The sequence below is a fragment of the Capsella rubella genome, unplaced genomic scaffold (genome assembly GCF_000375325.1).
Source record: "Capsella rubella cultivar Monte Gargano unplaced genomic scaffold, Caprub1_0 scaffold_1, whole genome shotgun sequence".
Classification (NCBI taxonomy): Eukaryota; Viridiplantae; Streptophyta; class Magnoliopsida; order Brassicales; family Brassicaceae; genus Capsella; species Capsella rubella.
Window position 1 is genome coordinate 2,448,342 of NW_006238923.1, and position 19,332 is coordinate 2,467,673.

The window sequence follows — 19,332 nt, forward strand, 5'->3', positions numbered from 1 at the left end:
TCTAAAGAGTCTAGTAACGTAATCCTGAGTGCGAGTTGAGTACAGCACCTGCAGCCCCATCCCAAACCCCTGAGGCAAGTATGCCCGCACATACAGTATCACAAAGTGGAGCACATATGACTTGCCAGAGAAAGAAACCCACCAATTGCCAAACAAAAAGGTTCAACACTTGATACATTCCCAAAAGTGACTCAATCATGGCACACAAGTTTCCATCTTTCGACATTCATCTTTCGAGAATCAACGCCAATAGAAATCTTAATAACAACTCACAAGTACCAAATCGTTTGAGAGATGATTGTTCAAGATTCATGACACAATCTAATTCTTATTGGCTGCAGTTACATCATTAAGAATCATGCTAGGAAAAAGCCAAATCATAGTAAAGAACTGAAACATCAAAAACACATTATAGCTAATGAGAAAGCTAGAAAAGCTGAATTTTTTTACTTTCATTCCATCATCCAAATTGAAAAGAACATAGACGATTTACAAGGAATTGATATATTGAGAATCAAAATATTGGTTAAGTAAATATAATCCCCTAAGAGAAGAAACAAACTCACAAAGTCACTCACTAAGCTCAATAAGTTTTGCATCTCATAGCCGGACCAACCATCTTCCCTGAGCCACTAGTGAGGGGAACACCAACCGGAACATCATCGCAATAAACAGAAACATATCTCCTCCTCCGGAAAGCACCGTACCGGAAAGTAACAAAAGAGCCCATCCTCAAATCAAACTCAACGCTTCCTTTGGCACCTCTCTCTTTAGCAATAGCATCAGCCAAGCGACCTTCAACATAAGTCCCCGAAACAGAGAGCGTAGCGTTAACCACCGTCTGATCCTTCTTCCCTTGAGAAAACGGCGGTAGCCTCGTATCAGACAGAGGTGCACGGTGATAATAGAGAAGGCAACCAAGAGAGTCGTAGTAGAGTGACATCTTGGAATTAGGGTTTCGAATCTGGGCCTGAAGATCCCATTTACCAGAGACTTGGTTGTTGGAAACGTTGAAATTGGAGACGGAGAGGGAGTTAAGGTAAACGTCTGGTAACTGAGGACGGACGACGAGGAAGAAGATGAAGAGAATGAGGCCTAAGATTAGGAGAAAGGCCATGAAGACGATGAAGAGACGACGGAAAAGGACGGCGCGTGGATTCGGTTGGGGAGCATAGTATGGGTTATGGTTTTGGTAAGGGTAAGCAGCGGCTCCGGGGTTAGGGTAGCCGTTGGTGGAAGCGGCGGGTGGTTGCTGTGGATTCGGGTATGGATACGGGTATGGGTAACCTGTAGCGGGTCGTGACGAAGGGTCTTGCATAGCTTGATTGATTTGATTATCTTTTGTTTTTTTTGGAATCTTAGGGATTTGAAGAGACGAAGACCGTTTCTGAATCTTTGTGATGAAGAATGAAGAAGAAGAAGAAGAAGAAGAAGAGAATACAAGTAAGTAAAAGGAAGCAGGAAAAAAAGGTAATTTAACCCAAAAAAGGAAACTCGATTTTATTAAATACTTTCTCACGCGATCTTATTAATAATTTCTCACGCGTCTTTTTTTTTTTTTTTTTTTTTCTTATTATAGCAGTTGCACTTTCATAAAATGAATTTTGTTTTTGTTATGTCTTTGTAACTAAATCAAGCAACTTTTGCTAAAAAGATGTTATCATTTGTTTTCTCTTCTTCTTCGCCTTGGCAATAAGAAAGTGAATTTGAGTAGATTCATGTTGACTTAGCTGGGAACTACAAATCCTCTCAAGCTTTTTAAATAACAGAACCTGTTGAATCTGCTAGAGAATTTTTATTTCGAAATCTACCATTTGATCTACTTTACCAAGACCAAGTAAAGAAGCATGGATAAACAATGAAAGATTTGATTTGACACATTCATCTTTCTACTATGTCCATGAACCAAAAAAAATTAGAAACATTTTATATCAAACCAATAAATTATCGTTTTTGAAAAATTAAATAACCAAGGCTGAGAGAGACTTAGACCAACAAAGTTAATTTCAGCTAAAACTAAGAGTCTTATGATTTCAATTCTTGTTTTCTTACTCCTCCTTTTGCTTAGCGGACGGAGTGCGAATTGAGTACCGGTAGCCACTTGTACACCTTCCTACAAACTTGAGCACTTCATCTATTAGGATTACAGGAAGCGACACAGCCAGCACCAACAGCCACTCGTTCAAGCTCAGTGGCACTATCCCAAATACCTGAGCCAAGAATGGAACATACAGTATCACAAAGTGGAGCCCAAATGAGACCGCCATTGCCAGGAGCAGCCATGGGTTCACCCATGGTGGCATCGTCACCAGGCTGCCGTCTTCTGAGAGTGCGTTCAGGGAGTTGAACATTTCTATGGCCACCAACACCGACAGGGAGAGTGTTGATGCCTTGATTTTCCCCTGCTGGAAATAGTCGCAAGGGTTTGAGTCGAATGAGAAAGTCTGAGAGCCTGCTGTGAACGGAGACACTTTGAAGCCTTCCCACGAAGAGCATTGGCCCCAATGTGCGAGCTGTGAATAGCTCACAAGGCTGTGACCATCTTGGCTCAAGTCTATGCCCATGAAGCTGTTGTGTGTGTACCATATGATGAATACTCCCACTGTTGCTACTCCCACATACATTCCAATCACCTGTAGGTACGTACCCATAATAGTCAGTTACAAAAATCCCCAGAAGATGAACAAGTCAGACAAATCGGTTTTTGCTTACCATATAGCGGAAGAGGATCCAGGCAGTGATAAGCGAGTCATCGCTCCTACGAGGAGGCTTCTTCATGATGTCTTTGTCAGGGGGATTGAATCCCAAAGCCGTAGCTGGAGGGCCATCTGTTACAAGATTCACCCACAGAAGCTGAACTGGGATCATGCCTTCTGGGATTCCAAGAGCAGCTGTCAAGAATATTGATGCAACCTCGCCGATGTTGGAAGAGATCATGTACCTTTGATTCATCATAGTCAGATATATAGGCTTAGTATGATACTCAAGCCACCAATACAAAGAAGCATATATGTATGTAACATTAGAAGACTCACCTGATGAAGGCCTTCATGTTATTATAGATGGACCTGCCTTCACCAACAGCTGCAACAATAGTGCTGAAATTATCGTCTGCCAACACCATGTCAGATGCCTCCTTTGCTACCTACAAAATGCCCAGAGCTTTAGAAAGCTAATGGAGCTTTCCATGGTTGAAGATGAGAGAAGAGATACAATACCTCTGTGCCGGAAATCCCCATAGCCACACCAATATCAGCCAACTTCAGGGCAGGAGCATCATTGACTCCATCTCCAGTCATGGCAACTACTTCTCCATCTTCTTTAAGTAACCTGACAATCTCTTGTTTGTGCTTTGGCTCAGCCCTCGAGAATAAGAGCCCTCCAGTCTGTCTTAGATGATTCTTCTGATCTTGAACATCCATAAATTCTTTTCCTGTCAAGCTTCTTGAGGAGATATCTTCATCTGCTTCAAATACGCCAATTTCACGGCAGATTGCTTCCGCTGTGCTCTTGTTGTCTCCGGTAATGACCATGACCCGGATACCTGCTGTCCTGCAGTCTGCAATGGCTTGACGCACCTCTTTCCTTGGAGGATCCTTCAATCATTGAATAGGTAGAGAATGAAAATATTATTACTGAGGATCTGGAAAGAACATATAATATCATGGTGATCATGACTCACCCTTAAACCAACAAATCCAACGAATATTAGATTGGACTCAATAGACGAATAATTGGATGGGTTGAGAAGTTGCTGATGAGCAGGATGGTCTTCACTGCCATCATAAGTGGCAAAATCTGATGGAACATCTGTGTACGCAAATCCGAGACACCTTAATGCACCCATGGACATATCATGGAGGCTTTGTAAAATAAGATCCCTTGAGTATTGGTCAAGCTCTTGAACGGAACCATCAAGTAGCTGGATACGTGTACTCCTTTCCAATAAATTTTCTACCGCACCCTGCATAATTTCAAAATTGGTTTCTTAGGTGCTGAAAAGGAGGGGAGAAATGTTTTCTCAACAAATTAGATGCAAGAACCAAAGCACAAGCCACACTGATTTCACAAGCTCGACCTCGGAAGCTAGAATATGATAAATGATGAAAAACAGACCTTGACCAGTAGCAGCTTCTTTCCTGAGCTGGAATCCACCATAACTCCCATTGATTTCCTGTCACGGTCAAACTCAAGGGTGGCAATCCGTTGTTCTAGTTCACTCCATAGCCGACAACAACCTTCAATAATAATAAAAAAGGAAAAGTGCAGGCGTTAAGCATATGTAAACTGTTTAAACAAAAAAACCGAATATAATTCAGGATACATACGTAAGACACCGCCATCAGACGAATCTTTATTTAATCCTTCAGGGAATCCCATTTTCTCAACCAAAACCTGCTCAAATAAACACACCAATAGAAAGAAAAATCATTTAAGGGCAACGAGCAAAGAAGTCTTTTTTGTCAATTTAGTTAAGAAGAGAAAGGTGCACGCTAATGCATTACCTTCAAAGCTGCCTCAGTAGGCATCCCCCTAGACACAAACTGCTGATCAGATTGCTCGACATTAGCATCATTGCAAATTGCAGCAACTTTTGCAATCATCTGAAGATTTGCATCCATCCGACCTTCTGGCCAATCTTCAATCTTTCCATCCCGAGGATCAAATGAAGTCCCCTCAACATTGAAAGATCGGAGGGCTCCAATCCTAGAACCCATAGCAACAAGCTTTGAAACAGCCATCTGATTGGTTGTCAGAGTTCCAGTTTTATCAGAGCATATTACAGTAGTGCATCCAAGAGTCTCCACACTGGGCAACTTCCTAACCAGAGCGTTCTTCTGCGCCATCTTCCGTGTGCCAAGCGCCAAACATGTGGTAATAACTGCTGGGAGACCTTCTGGAATCGCAGCAACGGCCAATGCTACAGCAATCTCAAAGTAATATGTGCACTTCTCAAAGGAGAACTTAAAGTTTCTGGGCCAGCCATCAACATACTCCCAGGAGAGAAAGTATTTGACATTGATGAGCCACACTAACACACAAATTAACCCAATAATCATAGTCAGAACTTCCCCAAACTCGTTAAGTTTTTTCTTCAGAGGAGTATCTTCCTCATGTTGTGCAGCTTCCTGAATTTGTGAGTGAACCCTTCCAATCTCAGTATTCATTCCAGTGTCTGTGACTAGGCATATACAGTTACCATTCACAACGGTGGTTCCTGCAAAGACCATGCATTTCTTTCCTTGAATATCGGCATTCTCATCCACAGGCTTGGTGGTTTTGCTCACAGCCTCACTCTCTCCTGTTAAGGACCCCTGCTCGACTCTCAGAGTTGAGCTGATAAGAGAAAGCACACGCATATCAGCAGGCACCTTATCACCAACCCTCAATTCCACAATGTCACCAGGAACAAGCTCCTTTGCAGGCAAACTGGAAACCTTGGTGCCATCACGCATGACAGTAGCTTGCTGAGACTGAATCTCCTTCAAAGCTTCCAAGGCCTTCTCGGCATTAGTTTCTTGCCAGATCCCGACAATAGCATTAACAATCAAGATGAGAAAAATGACAAGCGGCTCAACAAATGCGGTGATACCCATCTCACCACCTTCGTCGCCATCAAAGAAGGCCAAGACAAAGGAAATAACAGCGGCCGCCAAAAGAATACGAACCAATGTATCATTGAACTGCTCCAATATCAACTTGAAAATAGAAGTGCCCTCAGGCTTCTCTAACTCATTCAAACCATAGATCTGATGGCGCTTCAAGACCTCATCAGTACTCAACCCTTTCTCACGACTAACACCAAATTTGTCTTCGCATTGGGCAACATCGTTAGCCCAAGCAGGAAAAGAATCAGACTTGATTAATTCAGAATGCTTAGATTGCTTATTACCCCAGTCTTCACCTCCTTTCCCCATTATTATCTTCCACTGAAAAACAAAACAAGATCAAATTATATACCCAGAAAGACAATCAATCTAGTAGTAAGCTTCAACTTTACACAGTATATGAAAACAGAGATTGAAATCCGAAGTTGAAATTGAAAACTATCAACCAACCAGAGAATAATAACAAATCATCAGATTTGAAAAAACAATCGAGAAATTTTCGAGTGGCCGCATAAAAACAAAACTAGAGATCAACGTCAAAACAAAAATCGATGATATACGAAGATTCCAAAACTCAAATTCCGAGAAGAGCGAAGAACACAAGACTACGAGATCTCCGAAAGAGAAAGAAAAAAAAAAAACTCACCAGAACGGGCGCGGATAAAACTCCGTACTGTTTCTTCGATGCGGAGATCGTACGCCTCTCTCCAGATACTTCTCTTCTTCTTACTTCTGAGGGAGCCTCTACATATATATATTTATTCAATATGTATTGTTGAATATCTTATTATATAAATTTTGTTTTTATTATTTATATAGGTTTTTATTCTTAAGAGTTTAATGGCTTGTATCTTTCCTGGAAAGCGACGGGGACACGATCTCATAAGATATTGCATTTAAATCCTTATTCTTCTTCTTGTTTAACAACAAAGTCCTTCGCTTAGTCTATTACTTAAGGGACTGAGAGTGTAATTCTGTTGTTTTAGGGGGGTGATCTGTTAATTTAAATAAGTTTTTATTATTTTTAAGAGGAGAAGTGTAAAACATTTAAATGTGCGAATATTTGCTTTAGGAGAAGCAATCTAGAGATTCCAACGTCGATGGGCTCAGCCACGTCACGTGGACACGGCGATCACATGGGACTGGCTCTGCCACGCCAATAGTGACACATGGCGAGTTTTCATTGGTTACAAGTAACTAGCCAAGTTGCTTTTCAACCTTTAAATGAAAAAGTCAGAAAAACTAGTTTTGATCATTTTGGTTTCCTACTTCCTCATTTGCCAAGTTGAATTGACAAATATTGTAATAGGTATTTTTTAAATTATAAAAATTTATTTATTTATTAAGTAAAAAAGTGTATATATAGTTTGCCCCATTAAAATTAGAGAGATAGGATATAAATATAAATCTAACTATTAATGTTGGATATTCTACCTCATTCATTTAGATTTCATTACTTGTTAGTTTCATTACCTTAACCTTTTTAAACCCAAATAGGAATATCCTGATTATGTGTGACTAATTTTAAAAAATAATATAATTAATTAAACCAAAGATGTAAAAGAAAAGAAAATAACACTATGCCAAGCCGATTGCTCTGCTAATCACATAAGGCCCAAATGTTTTATATAAATTTAGGACCTATATCTCATTACTTTCCGACTTGGGCTTTAAAATAGCCCACCATGAATATGACCTTACTTGGCTTCTTCTATGTTAAGTTTCGATCTTTTCAAATGCAAATATGTTCATGTCAAAATAAAAATTTTAAAAATACAACACATAAAATAAAAGAATCTTTGGTATTAGTTATATATCAAATTTTGGACTGAATCTGCAATGAAAGCTATAATATTATCAAACAAAAATTGTTATTAAAGGCATGTGTTGCATTTAATATTTAGAAGGAATAGAATGGGCAAAGATGATAACTTGCATCCCACAAAGTCACAACAACACAACTTCTCTATATAATTGCATGTACGTTTTTTGGACGGATGAGGGTTTTTAGCTTCTTGATGCAGAGAGTTCAGAAACCATTACGAATTTAAGAGTCAGTCATGAATTGTTCAGTGAGTATAATGTTCAACAAAACAATTACGATACCAAAAACATATATATCAAAACTTTATACATATGTCAGACTATATATTTCGCAAACCAAAAAACCTCATTTTTGCGTTTCTAAAAATTCATTCATATAAAAATATGGTGGACTACTTCTGTAAAGTGTTAAATTATAAATTTCATAGTTGAATCAAACTCTAGAACGGATAAAATACGGGAAGTTGATGACTTGCATCCCATTATACATCAAACCTTTTCTTATGTTATATATATATATATACTCAGTTACTCATATACATTGACATACAACATGTACAAATTTCTCCGTTAATGGAAAAATACTGATTCATTCGTCTTTTTCTATTATACACCCAACAATGGTCTCGTTCCGTATCGTCCTTCTTATCTTTCTCTTCGCCCTTATTGCTATTGTTGGATCCACAGTTGGTATATTCTTCTTATTGCTTTTAAACATCTACGACACATTTTGCACTTTTAACTTATATAATATGTGTATATAAAATTGAAATACCTATTCTCACCGATCAGGGGAACAAGGCTGTGGTTCATCTCCGAGCCGGGAAGATTTATACGACGAACAGACGCGACAAAATTTGGACAATGGGGACAAGTTTAATAGGATCACACTCGACTGCGGTGTTACCGGTGAAGGCAGCGTTGGAACCAACGGTTTCGCAACGATCATAGACCTATCTGTTGGTCTCTTCTTTGTTATTTGTGTCGCCATTGGAATTTGGATTTTCTTCGTCCGAAGACAAAAGGCCATCAACGCAGCCCTTGCCAAACCCTATCCAGGTATATATCATATTGCATGAAAACTTTACTATATCATAATTAATGTAACATATATGCATCATACATATTATTAATTCATTTTGTAATTAGACCAGTATTCTGGATCATCTACAGAGATTGCAGATAATATTAAAACTAGTACTTATTTGGTTCGATATATGTAATTAAATAGGAGAAGAGATGGGCTATGGAATGGATGTGAAGACAAAACCTGTTGCCATGAGTGCTCCTGCTTGAAAGCTTTCAAATGGCGACACCAATGTTTGATACATACACTTGTATTCGTAATTACTAATCTTTGGTTCTGATCATAATCTTTTCTTTTATTTATTGTTAATGGTATGATTTTTTTATCATTACATGTTTTAGGATTCGCGTGGCCACATTTGTATCTTTCTCAGATTTTATATATATCTGCTTTTTTTTTTCTTTTATCCAACTAATGGCTAATAGATCTTTTTAAAAAACTGAAAATGTTAAAATATTTATTTTATGTTTGGATATAAATTTATTTATCATGTCTATCAAAATTTCAAATAGATATACATGATGATATAATATTTAATAAAATTTGGTATAAGAAGATATAAAGATCATTTTAAAATTCTTTTGACTATTTAATATTTCAAAACAAAAAATCCATAAGTAATAAGATATTTGCATTTGTCCATCAACATTTGTTTTCCCCATTAAAAAACCAGATAAGACTTTAATAAATAAAAAAAGACTAATTGTTTGGTCTTATCTTTATGATAATATTATAGAAAAGAAAAAATAATATACATTGCTAATTTGCTATCCAAAGCCATTAATTTCCTTTTCACAATGCCCAAAACTTATTGGTGGATTTTACACTTTAGAGGTTTCTTTAAATTATTAGAAACCAATATCTATGAAGCAATGTATTATTGTATTGGGATTTTTGTAAGTCGTACGTAGTTTTCATGGAAATTGGTTACTACTTGATGAGTATATAAATATCCCTGTTGTACATGTTCATATCAACAAACCTAAGAAAGCTTTTTCTAGTCAAACACAGACAGCCTAAAGCTTATAATCAAGAAGGCCAACAAAGACAGCTTACCAATCAATCGGTCCACAAAGCACTTCCAGCTATCTCAGTTTATAAACTACAAGTTGACAAATATAATAAGTGAGCACTGAGCAGACGCAAATAGGCCACATAGAGAAAATTTTGCTACATATAGCAAAGTCTTGTGTTCATGTCAAAAACACAAGGCAACGGTTTCAATGGCTTCCAATCTCATCTTCGTCGTCTTCTTCATATTCGTGTCTTTTTCTCTAACTTCTGGATATTCTATTTCCACGAGAAGTGCTGTCTCAAAGTAAGAACACTTGACAATTCTGTTACATATATATATATATATATTTTTTTTTTCACATGGCTGAAACTAAAACACTGCTCTGCTTTATCTCTGTTTAGACAAGAAGATGAATCATATGTTATGGATCAAGAATCGCCGATGGTCGTTGTCGAAGATGTAGTAAGAAGTCGTCTTCTAGCCAGAGTCGCTCGCTCAGGAGCAGTCGTGAATAAAGGATCAGCTTCTAAGAAATCTCCGAGCAAAGGTAAACAAAAAAGAAAAAGATGATCTACACTAAAGAAATTGTTTCATATTATTATGTTTTGATCATATATTAATTCTTAAGCCTTTTAAAGTACATTAATTTTGACATTAGTATTAAAACATTGCAGGTCCAAAGAAGAAAGAAACGAGTAAGAAAATATATATAGGATCAATAGATGTCAAAAAGTTGCTTCAATTTTCATACTTTACGAACACATATATTAATTAAGTCTTTCATCGTACATTGATTTTGACATAGTGTAAACACTTAATTAAAATTGCAGGTCCAAAGAAGAAAGAAACGAGTAAGAATTGATGTTGAAAAAATTGCTTCAATTTTCATGCTTTTCGAACACATATACTTAAGCCTTTTAATTAATACATTAATTTGATAAAACTATATACAATTTTTTTAAAAAAAATTGCAGTTGCAAAAAAGATAAATAAGATCAACAAGATCAAGAAAATCAAGAAAATAGGAGCATTGACTGTTGGAGCTTTTGTCGGAATCATCATAGCAGCAATTGTGGTTGGCATTGCGATAATCTGTGTTGTATACATTTTATTAGTTTTATACTTCAGACGCAAAGCAAAGAAGGCTCAAAGCACTGATGAACAAGGTAAACTTATCAAAAAGTTCATTCGATATATATATATATATATTAGTACTTCTTTTATATATAATGAGTTGCTAAATTTTTTTTTTTTTTTTTTTTTTTTTTTTTTTTTTGATGTGTATAAAGACACTGCTGCTGCTAAAGAAAAAATCAACGACTCATCCGAAACTCAAACTTCCAGAAAAGAGGATGTGGTCTAAACATCACTATGGCTTTCATATATCAATCATCTTGCGGGGGGAGCTAAAGATATATTCGATCCTTTTCTTTGTGTGGTTTATTTATTAGTTAATTCTATGTTATATATGTTCTGTGACGATGTGTTGAATTACGTTATGAATCTTGGTTGATTAGGAGAGTGTAAATTTAAATTTTAAATTTGGGGTTGATAATGAATTTGGTTACAATGAAACTGATGAAAAGAGTATCAATTTCGATAAGCATAATAAAATATCCAACTCACCTAACATAACAATGAAAATTAAATTGAATTCCACCAACAACAAATAAATAGTACATTAAAAGTTGAATATTTGTCTCCAAAACAAGAAGTCTCTCATTATATTCAAGAACATAATTATTACTTGTTCGATCACAATTCACAAGTACAATATATATCACCTTATATTAATCTTTTTCAAATTTCTTTAGCAAGAGAAAAAAGGGAAAAATAAAATGTAAGACTATCCTTAATGCAAGCATTTTAGGAGGTATCTTATCTTAAAATTTGCAAAAAAAAAATCTTATATAAGGTATTCTCTTTGCAAATCTTAGGGTAAGATACATCCTAAGATATTTGCATTGAAGATGCCCTAAACCCTTTATGGGATTATCTTCGCAGTACTTGTGGTCTTCACTGTTGTATACGTTTTTCATCTCAAGCGCAAAACAAAAACTGCTCAAAGTACTATATTAACATTCTCAATAGATTAGTTGAAATTTATCAGTAATAAATTGCTAAAATAATGTTCTTTTATAGAAGGTACTGCTGCTGTTACGGTGACAAAAAAAAAAAAAAAGTACTGCTGCTGCTACTGAAAAAGTCAATGAGTCATCGGGAACACAGACTTCCAAAAACGAGGATCATGTCTGAAAACAAACATCATCGCCATCATCACCTCATGAGAAGCTCACCATTTATTAACTATTATTATCCTGTTCGCTGTGTACTTTTTTTTTTTTAAAAGTTAATCAGTTAATGTGTGTGTTATGGTTCAAGTGTTTTTTTTAATTGATATATTAAAGTATTGTCCACTTCTACATATGTTGCTTTTGAATAGCGTCATACAGAGTATCGAACTCAATATTGAAATTGATTAAAAGAGTATCAAATCCAAAATTTGGTTTCATGATGAGATTTAATTACATTAAATCTCATTTGAGAAGTATAAACACAAAATTTAAGAGTATCCAACTCAAACAAACATATAGTACTAAATTAAATATTTATATCCGAATACATTTTTTTAAAGAAAATAAATTATCATCTAAGGTACACCAAATTTATATACCACTTATACAATAATTATTATTCAAATAAATTATTTGACGTTGTAGTAGCGCCATTAGTTGCATGGGCCTAATAACTAGTAAGATACGAAATTTGGATTTGTGGTCGAAAATAAAGTGAAGAAGATAAATCATAAAGTCAAAAGTCGTACACTTTGGTCATATGATATATATGCCATGGCTGACAAAACCGGGACCAAGTTCGCCGAGTTTCCGAGTTTCCGAGTTTCCGAGTAGGACGGTCCGAGCAACTATAGAGAGTAGAGATCATCGGGTAAAGTAGTACAAAAGGACGGATTTTTATTTTTCCGATTTCTTCTTTTATCTTCGAGGCTTTCGACCATTGGTGTGCCAAGATTGAGTTTTTATTTCTGTTCATCGTTCGGGTTCATAGTATTAATACCAGGTAGTGTGCTTTGTTTCGCTGCGGATTACAAAAAATCTGATTTCTTTAGGGTTTTCGTTTATTTTCCGATTCCGAAACGGTTGATTTTTTCAATTGAATCCTTTAATCTGGTTGCCCGTTTTGTCTTAATTCTCTGCGAGTTCCTGAATGGGTTGTTCGACATGTTTATATGGTTCTGTTTTGTACTCGAATTCTGTAATTGATTCGAAGTTCCTCCCTTTCAATGTATTATTCCGTTTATCTGGTTCCTGCCTCACCAACTAATCGTTCGTTTCAGGCCAATCAACTAATTACGAGTGCAATCTGAGTTCACTTCTCTGCTTGGTTTGCTAATGAACTTTTGCTTGTGGAGTTGATTCATCTCTGCAAATGTCAAGTTTACTCAATGTACTACCCACATCTCTTTAGACTAATGTGTTGAACTTTTGCTTGCTATGATTCTGCATTAAAGTTTGCCTTTTTTTATTTCTTATTCTCATTTGCAGATTTCTCATGGATACTCAGGACTCACTAATGGGGGAGATATAAATACTGTTGCAAACTCTAGATGGATCTGCCGCAACGCTGGAGTCAGGTTGTCGTTTCCAAGAGGTGTAGGTTCATCCATGAGTATAAACATCACATTGGGCTGGAAGCTTCAGCGTGGGAGAGCAAAGAGCTTAAGTCAGGAGAACCAAGTGGACTTATGTGGTGAAAATGATGATCTATGTCCTGTGGAGTGCGTCACTGAGTTCAAGACAGATGATGAATTGCTTAGAGTCCTTGAAAAATCGAAAGAAACCAACACTCTGGTTGTGGTTGATTTCTATCGTACTGCCTGTGGGAGTTGTAAATACATAGAGCAGGGCTTCTCAAAGCTATGCAAGCAATCTGGTGACCAAGAAGCTCCTGTTATCTTCCTTAAGCATAATGTGAGTCTTTGATCTTTCATCAAGATAGGAGAAGTAGAAGTAGAAGAAACTATCTAGTGATGATAGCTTAAATGCCTTTTGCAGGTGGTAGACGAATATGATGAACAATCTGAAGTCGCTGAAAGGCTCCGTATCAAGGTAATCCCTCTTTCGAATTTCGGTATAAATAAACAAGATTCAACAACAAGACTGCATAGTAAAGAGTTTGATTTACTACAATCTTCAGGCGGTTCCTCTCTTTCACTTCTACAAAAACGGAGTTCTCCTAGAATCATTTGCAACTAGAGACAAGGAGAGGATTGATGCTGCCATTCTCAAATATACGTCCTCGGAATCTTGAAGCACCATTCCATTAAACCGCACTCTGGGGTATTTTTCCCATATCATTGAATATGATGTAGCTAGATTGAACAGCACAACATCCTCAAACATGTTGTATACTTGTATCCTAAAATCCCTTATAGGTATCATACTGAATAAGACGGGTGCAACATTTTGATATCTTTTTCATTTTTGCTTGCCTTTTATGTCTTCATTCATTAGCCACATATGTAACATATGTCCAAAATCTGCAGTGATATAGCTTTCATACGTAGCTTACTAGTTTGGTTTCTTCACCATAATTTTGGTTCCAATATATACAGCAGGATCTAGAAACCAGATTGCAACTACTCTCATAGTAGTATGACTATAAATCCCATCTGACAAATAGAGAAACACATGCTAGACTCATAAACGCCGATACAGTGTTGTTTCCGACAGCTCTTTGATGCTCAGATCAGTAAATAAGACCACGCGAATTTTGTCATGACCATTTATACTGTTATTTATAACTAAAGTTTCTTCACATTGAGTCATTGACTAGATACTGTATAGTTAGTAATCTCAGTCAGATATGGTCAAATTTATGTTGTTTTAAAAAATGAAATTGAAATATATTGACAACTTTTTCATTTAAATTATTCAACATATTAAACCTAACTAAAAAGGTAAAAATTATACATTTATTTATTATTGTAGAAATAAATATTTTTATGTGCATATACAGTAAACCTAATTCCTAGTTACTATGAGCATTTGATGATTTACCTAAAAAACATGTTTCTTGGCTCATAAACCCTGAAATTAAAATACCAATACACTTGTAGAGGAGAAAACAAAAAAAAGGCTCCCTTTAATTTGTTCTGTTCGCCTCCGAGTTCCGAAGCAGGACGGTCCGAAACATATTACAGTAAAACCGGTTAGTCCTACAAAAGATCCGATTTTTTTTGTTTTTTTTCCGATTTCTTCTCCTTCTTCGAGAATTCTGATCCTTGGAGCTTCAAGATTGTGTTGCTTTGTTCATCCTTTGGGTCCTTACTATTGTCAGGTTCTATTTCGTTTGGCTGCAGATTATAAATCTGAGTGTTTTAGGGTTTTTGTTTATTTGTGGGCATCCTTTTATTCCAATATCGCAATGGTTGTCTTCTCTATTGAACCCTTAATCTGGTTGCTGCCATTAGACTGTTCAATCCTGTTTTGTCTTAATTCATATTCACTTGCTGAAGGGGTTTTGATTGTTTGTAATGTAAAATTCGGATGTGTTGAAGTGGTACTGTTTATAGCTCTGTGATCGATTCAAAGTTGTTCCCTTTCCATGTATTTGATGCCTCACCATTTGTTGGATCATTCGTTTCAGGCCAATTAATCGTTTACGACTGCAATCTTTCAGTCCTGCTTTCACTGAAAGGGATCCTGCTTGGTTTACGGATGAACTTTTGCTTGTGGAGTTGATTAATATCTGCAAATGTCAAGTTTACTTAATGTACTTCCTTATGCCTTTATATCAATGTGATGCAGTGCAGTGTTGTCAATGTAGCTTGTATGATATTTGATGTTTATCAATCCTCTGACTAGTGGTTATTTACATTGATGTTTTCAGTCCTCAATTAACGGGTCTACCTCGAACTTGTCGGACGGTTCAGGGAGAACATTTACTTCTTCTTTCTCTGGTCAGTCTGGGGCTGCGTCTCCAGTCTTCCATCATGCTGGTGGGTAGATGTTTCCCGAGTTATTTCCGTCTGCATTCTTCTCAACTTATACTAAGTTTTTTTTGTTTTCTCTATAGGATCGATTCAAGGCCTTCACAATATTCATGGTAACTTTAATGTTCCCAATTTGTCCGGTTCCCTTGGATCAAGAAATCCAGGTCTAAATGGTGTTCCTTCTGCTGGTGTCCAACAACAAAATGGAAGTATTTCGAATGGAAGATTTGCATCCAGCAATATTCCGGTTGCACTCTCTCAGGTGTAGCATGCATATTTGAAAATAATGAAAAAATGACTAATTGGTTTCGCTTTGCCATAAAGTTTGCTTATGGATTCTCATTTGCAGATATCTCATGGTAGCTCTCATGGACACTCAGGACTCACTAACAGGGGAGGTATAAGTTCTGCTGGAAACCCTAAGTCAGTAGTAACACTAATCGCTTTTAGTAGATTTTTCCTACGTTTGCCACCAATTGGTAAATTTTTTACTATACCAGGATTGGGAGTTTCTCCAATTTTGGGAAATGCAGGTTCTCGAATGACAAGTTCCATGGGGAATATGGTCGGTGGAGGCACAATGGGTAGGAATTTGAGCTCTGGAGGAGGATTATCGATTCCGAGTCTTGGTTCGCGGATGAATATGGGGGTGAATAGTGGATCTGGAAATATTGGACAAAATCGCCTGATGGGCGGGGTCCTTCCACAAGGTACTTTATGATTTGTATCCTTTTCTGCTGTTTGCTTAACTTTGTAACGCATTTGTATGGATTAATTTGATATACAAATCCATTAGTGTATGTGAAGTCAAATCCTTATTATATCCAAGAAGAAATTATTAAACGAATAACATCGGATTTCAATTAGTATTTGGGAATCACTAACCACATCAAATTTTGACACAGATTTTAAAAATAATGATCCAATAACACATGCTTTTGTTGGATTTTAAAGATCAATTAAACCCAATAACCCAATAACCGCACATATATATATATGTCTCTTCGTATCTTGATATGTGTTGTGTAGACTCTTATATTCTATCCTTTTCCTTCAGGATCACCGCAGGTTCTTTCGATGCTGGGAAATTCTTACCCTACTGCTGGGGGACTTTCCCAAAATCATGTTCAAGCAATGAACAGTCTAACCTCCATGGGATTGCTGAATGAAATGAACTCCAACGACACTTCTCCATTTGACATAAACAATGATTTTCCTCAGCTCACAAGCCGACCCAGCTCTGCCAGCGGTCAAGGACAATTGGGTAAGTAATAAAAACCCTTTAATTCTATCTTCTTTCTATTACCAGTTTGAACCGAAATTATACTCCGTCCTTGTCTGAAAATTCGTAGGGTCTCGATTGAAACAAGGCCTTGGAATCAGCCCCATAGTTCAGCAAAACCAAGAGTTCAGTATCCAAAATGAAGATTTTCCAGCATTGCCAGGATATAAAGGTCTCCCTTTTGATCTGCAACTTTTTTAGATGGTCCAATTTGATAGAAAATTCTCAGTTTCTGTCTTACTTGTGTGCATTATGGAATTTGAGGTTTTCACTCCAAATGGAACGATCTACCTTCCACATTGGCATAATATTTGGTGTTGAAGAAATTTAGAGAGCAATTTTGTGATCATTCCCAGCAGAACTACTAATCATCTTCATAATCCAATATGATACTACCCTCTTGAATTATCATTATAATACTAGTACAGAATGTTCTTCTATTAAAAAAATTCTGACACTTGCATCCTGTCTGCAGTCAGTTTATTTGTTGTTCTTACTAATAGATTTCTGATTAACGTATAGTCATGGTAAGATTGATTGATGTTATACAGGAAATAATGCTGATTATCCAATGGATATGCATCATAAAGAACAACTCCATGAGAATTCAATTTTAATGATGCAATCTCAACAATTATCTGTGAGTTTTAGCTTGTCAAAAAATGTCATTGGGATTAATTTTCTTCCATTGAAAGTTATTCTTGAAACGTTTACCTTACTTATCCTCTAGAGTGGCTACTTGCAGATGGGAAGGTCTGGTGGGTTTAACCTAGCTGGAGCTTACGCATCTCATCGTCCTCAACAACAACATGCTCAAGCTGTGGGTAGTAGTGGTGTCTCCTTGCATGGATCTGACATCTTCTCATCTTCGCATCCATCTTACCACTCACAGGTTTGTCTAGTTTGTTACAGGCTGAGATTTGAGCTGTATACTTCAGGAAACCAACGTTCTTGTTCTTTCTAAACAACATTTGATTGATTTCAGGCTGGTGGACCACCGGGTATCGGATTAAGATCTATGAATTCTTCCAATTCTGTCACTGGGATGGGTTATGACCAGCAGCTTATCCAGCAGTATCAGCACCAACAGAACACATCACAGTATCGCTTGCAGCAGATGTCGGCTGCTAGCCAACCTTTCAGAGAAGTGGGATTAAAATCAACGCAGGTGACACAGGCAAATCCTGATCGGTTTGGCTTGCTTGGTTTGCTCAGTGTGATAAAGATGACAGACCCTGACTTGACTTCTTTGGCACTTGGGATTGATCTGACAACACTGGGGTTAAATTTAAACTCGACAGAAAATCTTCATAAGACTTTTGGCTCGCCTTGGTCCAATGAACCCTCTAAAGGTGATCCAGAATTCAGTGTACCGCAGTGTTACTACTCAAAAAACCCTCCACCTCTACATGTAAGTACTCTACTCTCTCATAAGTACACCATCATTCACTTGTCTTTCTAGGTTTGTATTCTTACATGAGCTGGTTTTATTTTCATTTTGGTGGATGCAGCCTGGGCTTTTTGCAAAATTATTGGTGGAAACATTGTTTTACATATTCTATAGGTAAATATATTTGGGATTGAACAACTTGTTGTTTATGGGCTCTCTTGTCACAACAACCTTACCAATTTTTCTCGTGCAGCATGCCAAAAGATGAGGCGCAATTATATGCGGCAAATGAACTGTATGTACTTTTCATTATATTTTTATTTATTTTGTTTCTCTAGTATTGTGAATTTAAAAATGCTTCTTCGGGAAAATTTCATCATAATTGACATATATCAAACTTGGAATGTATATTTAAGATGAATTTGTCTTCACATGTGAAGAAGAAAGGGAGTATGAGCAAAACATCAACTTTGATTCCATCTTTCTTCTCCATGGCTTGAAAATGGGTTGTCTTATCTATTGTGCCTGGTTTGGTATCAGATTGCAATGCACTGATTGGTTCACTGCCTAATTCTTATTGTTTTGCAGGTACAATAGGGGTTGGTTCTACCACAAAGAACACAGGTTGTGGTTCATTAGAATCGGGGAATCTCTTGTGAAAACAAATGCGTATGAAAGAGGATCATATCACTGTTTTGATCCAAACTCATTTGACATCGTTCAAAAGGTGAGTATATCCAATTTCTGCTCATCGATTGTATCTTTCTTTTTATTTGCCCTCTGAAGAACCAACAACCATCTCATTGCAGGAAAATTTTGTTGTCTATTACGAGATGCTGGAAAAAAGACCATCCCTATCTCAAGATTCTCAACATTGAGTGTAAACTATCCCTTCTTCAGTAATCAGTATTTATAATGTAAATTTCCTACCAAAGTATCCATTGGTTGGGAAATCCATAGAACAGGAACCAGTGTCCAACATGTATTTTTTTCTCGGGATTAGCTTTTTATTTTATTTAAGTCCTAGAAACTTTTGTTGTTGATCATATATAGCTGAAACTCTTCAAGCTATAGGTTAAAAATCAATGCACATCTCTTCCCCATTCAGAATT

At 36.7% G+C, this 19,332-nt stretch overlaps 6 protein-coding genes, 1 long non-coding RNA gene and 1 other non-coding gene across 13 annotated transcripts; 4 read left to right on the top strand and 4 right to left on the bottom strand.

Annotated features, from left to right (window-relative positions):
- Window positions 1-416: 416 nt before the first annotated feature.
- Window positions 417-1,477, bottom strand: LOC17899360 (NDR1/HIN1-like protein 10). The gene has a single exon (XM_006304081.2). The coding sequence runs from the start codon at window positions 1,316-1,318 to the stop codon at window positions 584-586; it is 735 nt and encodes a 244-aa protein (XP_006304143.1). The 5' UTR covers window positions 1,319-1,477; the 3' UTR covers window positions 417-583.
- Window positions 1,478-1,852: 375 nt separating this feature from the next.
- Window positions 1,853-6,344, bottom strand: LOC17898926 (calcium-transporting ATPase 4, endoplasmic reticulum-type). Its single transcript, XM_006306562.2, has 9 exons — window positions 6,256-6,344; window positions 4,506-5,930; window positions 4,329-4,395; window positions 4,117-4,238; window positions 3,683-3,964; window positions 3,219-3,596; window positions 3,036-3,145; window positions 2,713-2,941; window positions 1,853-2,633 (listed from the first exon to the last, which is right to left on the bottom strand). Exons 2-9 carry the CDS (start codon window positions 5,916-5,918, stop codon window positions 2,049-2,051), a joined length of 3,186 nt encoding a protein of 1,061 aa, XP_006306624.2. The 5' UTR covers window positions 5,919-5,930; window positions 6,256-6,344; the 3' UTR covers window positions 1,853-2,048.
- A 1,517-nt stretch (window positions 6,345-7,861) lies between these two features.
- Window positions 7,862-8,272, bottom strand: LOC111828641. Its single transcript, XR_002832455.1, has 2 exons — window positions 8,219-8,272; window positions 7,862-8,151 (listed from the first exon to the last, which is right to left on the bottom strand). It is a non-coding gene; the product is annotated as an uncharacterized LOC111828641 (long non-coding RNA).
- On the top strand, window positions 7,897-8,827 carry LOC17896850. The gene is made up of 3 exons (XM_006306440.2): window positions 7,897-8,123; window positions 8,226-8,492; window positions 8,665-8,827. The coding sequence occupies exons 1-3, from the start codon at window positions 8,054-8,056 to the stop codon at window positions 8,727-8,729; spliced, it is 402 nt and encodes a 133-aa protein (XP_006306502.1). The 5' UTR covers window positions 7,897-8,053; the 3' UTR covers window positions 8,730-8,827.
- Window positions 8,828-9,547: 720 nt separating this feature from the next.
- On the top strand, window positions 9,548-11,110 carry LOC17897521. Of its 3 annotated transcripts, XM_023790134.1 has the most exons (6): window positions 9,548-9,838; window positions 9,937-10,082; window positions 10,210-10,230; window positions 10,366-10,386; window positions 10,510-10,701; window positions 10,825-11,110. In XM_023790134.1, exons 1-6 carry the CDS (start codon window positions 9,744-9,746, stop codon window positions 10,896-10,898), a joined length of 549 nt encoding a protein of 182 aa, XP_023645902.1. In that variant the 5' UTR covers window positions 9,548-9,743; the 3' UTR covers window positions 10,899-11,110. The 3 variants fall into 3 exon arrangements, with proteins under 3 accessions (XP_023645902.1, XP_006305706.1, XP_023645903.1); XM_006305644.2 differs by lacking the exon at window positions 10,366-10,386; XM_023790135.1 differs by lacking the exons at window positions 10,210-10,230; window positions 10,366-10,386 and having other exon boundaries at window positions 9,549-9,838.
- A 1,258-nt stretch (window positions 11,111-12,368) lies between these two features.
- LOC17898564 (thioredoxin-like 4, chloroplastic) lies at window positions 12,369-14,059 on the top strand. 2 transcript variants are annotated; one of them, XM_006304151.2, is made up of 5 exons: window positions 12,369-12,481; window positions 12,891-13,000; window positions 13,099-13,524; window positions 13,609-13,662; window positions 13,751-14,059. In XM_006304151.2, the coding sequence occupies exons 2-5, from the start codon at window positions 12,983-12,985 to the stop codon at window positions 13,862-13,864; spliced, it is 612 nt and encodes a 203-aa protein (XP_006304213.1). In that variant the 5' UTR covers window positions 12,369-12,481; window positions 12,891-12,982; the 3' UTR covers window positions 13,865-14,059. The 2 variants fall into 2 exon arrangements, with proteins under 2 accessions (XP_006304213.1, XP_006304214.1); XM_006304152.2 differs by having other exon boundaries at window positions 12,382-12,613.
- Window positions 14,060-14,666: 607 nt separating this feature from the next.
- LOC17900074 (probable NOT transcription complex subunit VIP2) lies at window positions 14,667-19,323 on the top strand. Of its 3 annotated transcripts, XM_023789769.1 has the most exons (15): window positions 14,774-14,893; window positions 15,203-15,328; window positions 15,446-15,554; window positions 15,632-15,810; window positions 15,898-15,946; window positions 16,049-16,258; window positions 16,606-16,812; window positions 16,901-17,002; window positions 17,382-17,470; window positions 17,576-17,722; window positions 17,816-18,241; window positions 18,342-18,394; window positions 18,474-18,515; window positions 18,809-18,947; window positions 19,030-19,323. In XM_023789769.1, exons 2-15 carry the CDS (start codon window positions 15,311-15,313, stop codon window positions 19,096-19,098), a joined length of 1,839 nt encoding a protein of 612 aa, XP_023645537.1. In that variant the 5' UTR covers window positions 14,774-14,893; window positions 15,203-15,310; the 3' UTR covers window positions 19,099-19,323. The 3 variants fall into 3 exon arrangements, with proteins under 3 accessions (XP_023645536.1, XP_023645537.1, XP_023645535.1); XM_023789768.1 differs by lacking the exon at window positions 14,774-14,893 and adding an exon at window positions 14,667-14,764 and having other exon boundaries at window positions 15,898-16,258; XM_023789767.1 differs by having other exon boundaries at window positions 15,898-16,258.
- On the bottom strand, window positions 15,474-15,554 carry LOC111828771. The gene has a single exon (XR_002832532.1). It is a non-coding gene; the product is annotated as a small nucleolar RNA snoR35 (small nucleolar RNA).
- Window positions 19,324-19,332: the final 9 nt, after the last annotated feature.

What these genes read in the sequence shown, in the direction of transcription:
- LOC17898564 (XM_006304151.2), top strand. An exon ending in TTATCTTCCTTAAGCATAAT is followed by an intron (nt 13,525 to 13,608) that starts GTGAGTCTTTGA and finishes TGCCTTTTGCAG; the next exon opens with GTGGTAGACGAATATGATGA. An exon ending in CTGAAAGGCTCCGTATCAAG is followed by an intron (nt 13,663 to 13,750) that starts GTAATCCCTCTT and finishes TACAATCTTCAG; the next exon opens with GCGGTTCCTCTCTTTCACTT.
- LOC17899360 (XM_006304081.2), bottom strand. Translation starts at nt 1,318, where the DNA reads ATGCAAGACCCTTCGTCACGACCCGCTACAGGTTACCCATACCCGTAT.
- LOC17897521 (XM_023790134.1), top strand. Translation starts at nt 9,744, where the DNA reads ATGGCTTCCAATCTCATCTTCGTCGTCTTCTTCATATTCGTGTCTTTT. An exon ending in TCCAAAGAAGAAAGAAACGA is followed by an intron (nt 10,231 to 10,365) that starts GTAAGAAAATAT and finishes TTAAAATTGCAG; the next exon opens with GTCCAAAGAAGAAAGAAACG. An exon ending in TCAAAGCACTGATGAACAAG is followed by an intron (nt 10,702 to 10,824) that starts GTAAACTTATCA and finishes ATGTGTATAAAG; the next exon opens with ACACTGCTGCTGCTAAAGAA.
- LOC17898926 (XM_006306562.2), bottom strand. Translation starts at nt 5,918, where the DNA reads ATGGGGAAAGGAGGTGAAGACTGGGGTAATAAGCAATCTAAGCATTCT. An exon ending in CTACTGAGGCAGCTTTGAAG is followed by an intron (nt 4,396 to 4,505) that starts GTAATGCATTAG and finishes TTATTTGAGCAG; the next exon opens with GTTTTGGTTGAGAAAATGGG. An exon ending in TGGGGATTTCCGGCACAGAG is followed by an intron (nt 3,146 to 3,218) that starts GTATTGTATCTC and finishes GGCATTTTGTAG; the next exon opens with GTAGCAAAGGAGGCATCTGA.
- LOC17900074 (XM_023789768.1), top strand. An exon ending in CAGCGGTCAAGGACAATTGG is followed by an intron (nt 16,813 to 16,900) that starts GTAAGTAATAAA and finishes GAAAATTCGTAG; the next exon opens with GGTCTCGATTGAAACAAGGC. An exon ending in TGCAATCTCAACAATTATCT is followed by an intron (nt 17,471 to 17,575) that starts GTGAGTTTTAGC and finishes GGCTACTTGCAG; the next exon opens with ATGGGAAGGTCTGGTGGGTT.
- LOC17896850 (XM_006306440.2), top strand. Translation starts at nt 8,054, where the DNA reads ATGGTCTCGTTCCGTATCGTCCTTCTTATCTTTCTCTTCGCCCTTATT. An exon ending in TATTGTTGGATCCACAGTTG is followed by an intron (nt 8,124 to 8,225) that starts GTATATTCTTCT and finishes CTCACCGATCAG; the next exon opens with GGGAACAAGGCTGTGGTTCA. An exon ending in CCTTGCCAAACCCTATCCAG is followed by an intron (nt 8,493 to 8,664) that starts GTATATATCATA and finishes GTAATTAAATAG; the next exon opens with GAGAAGAGATGGGCTATGGA.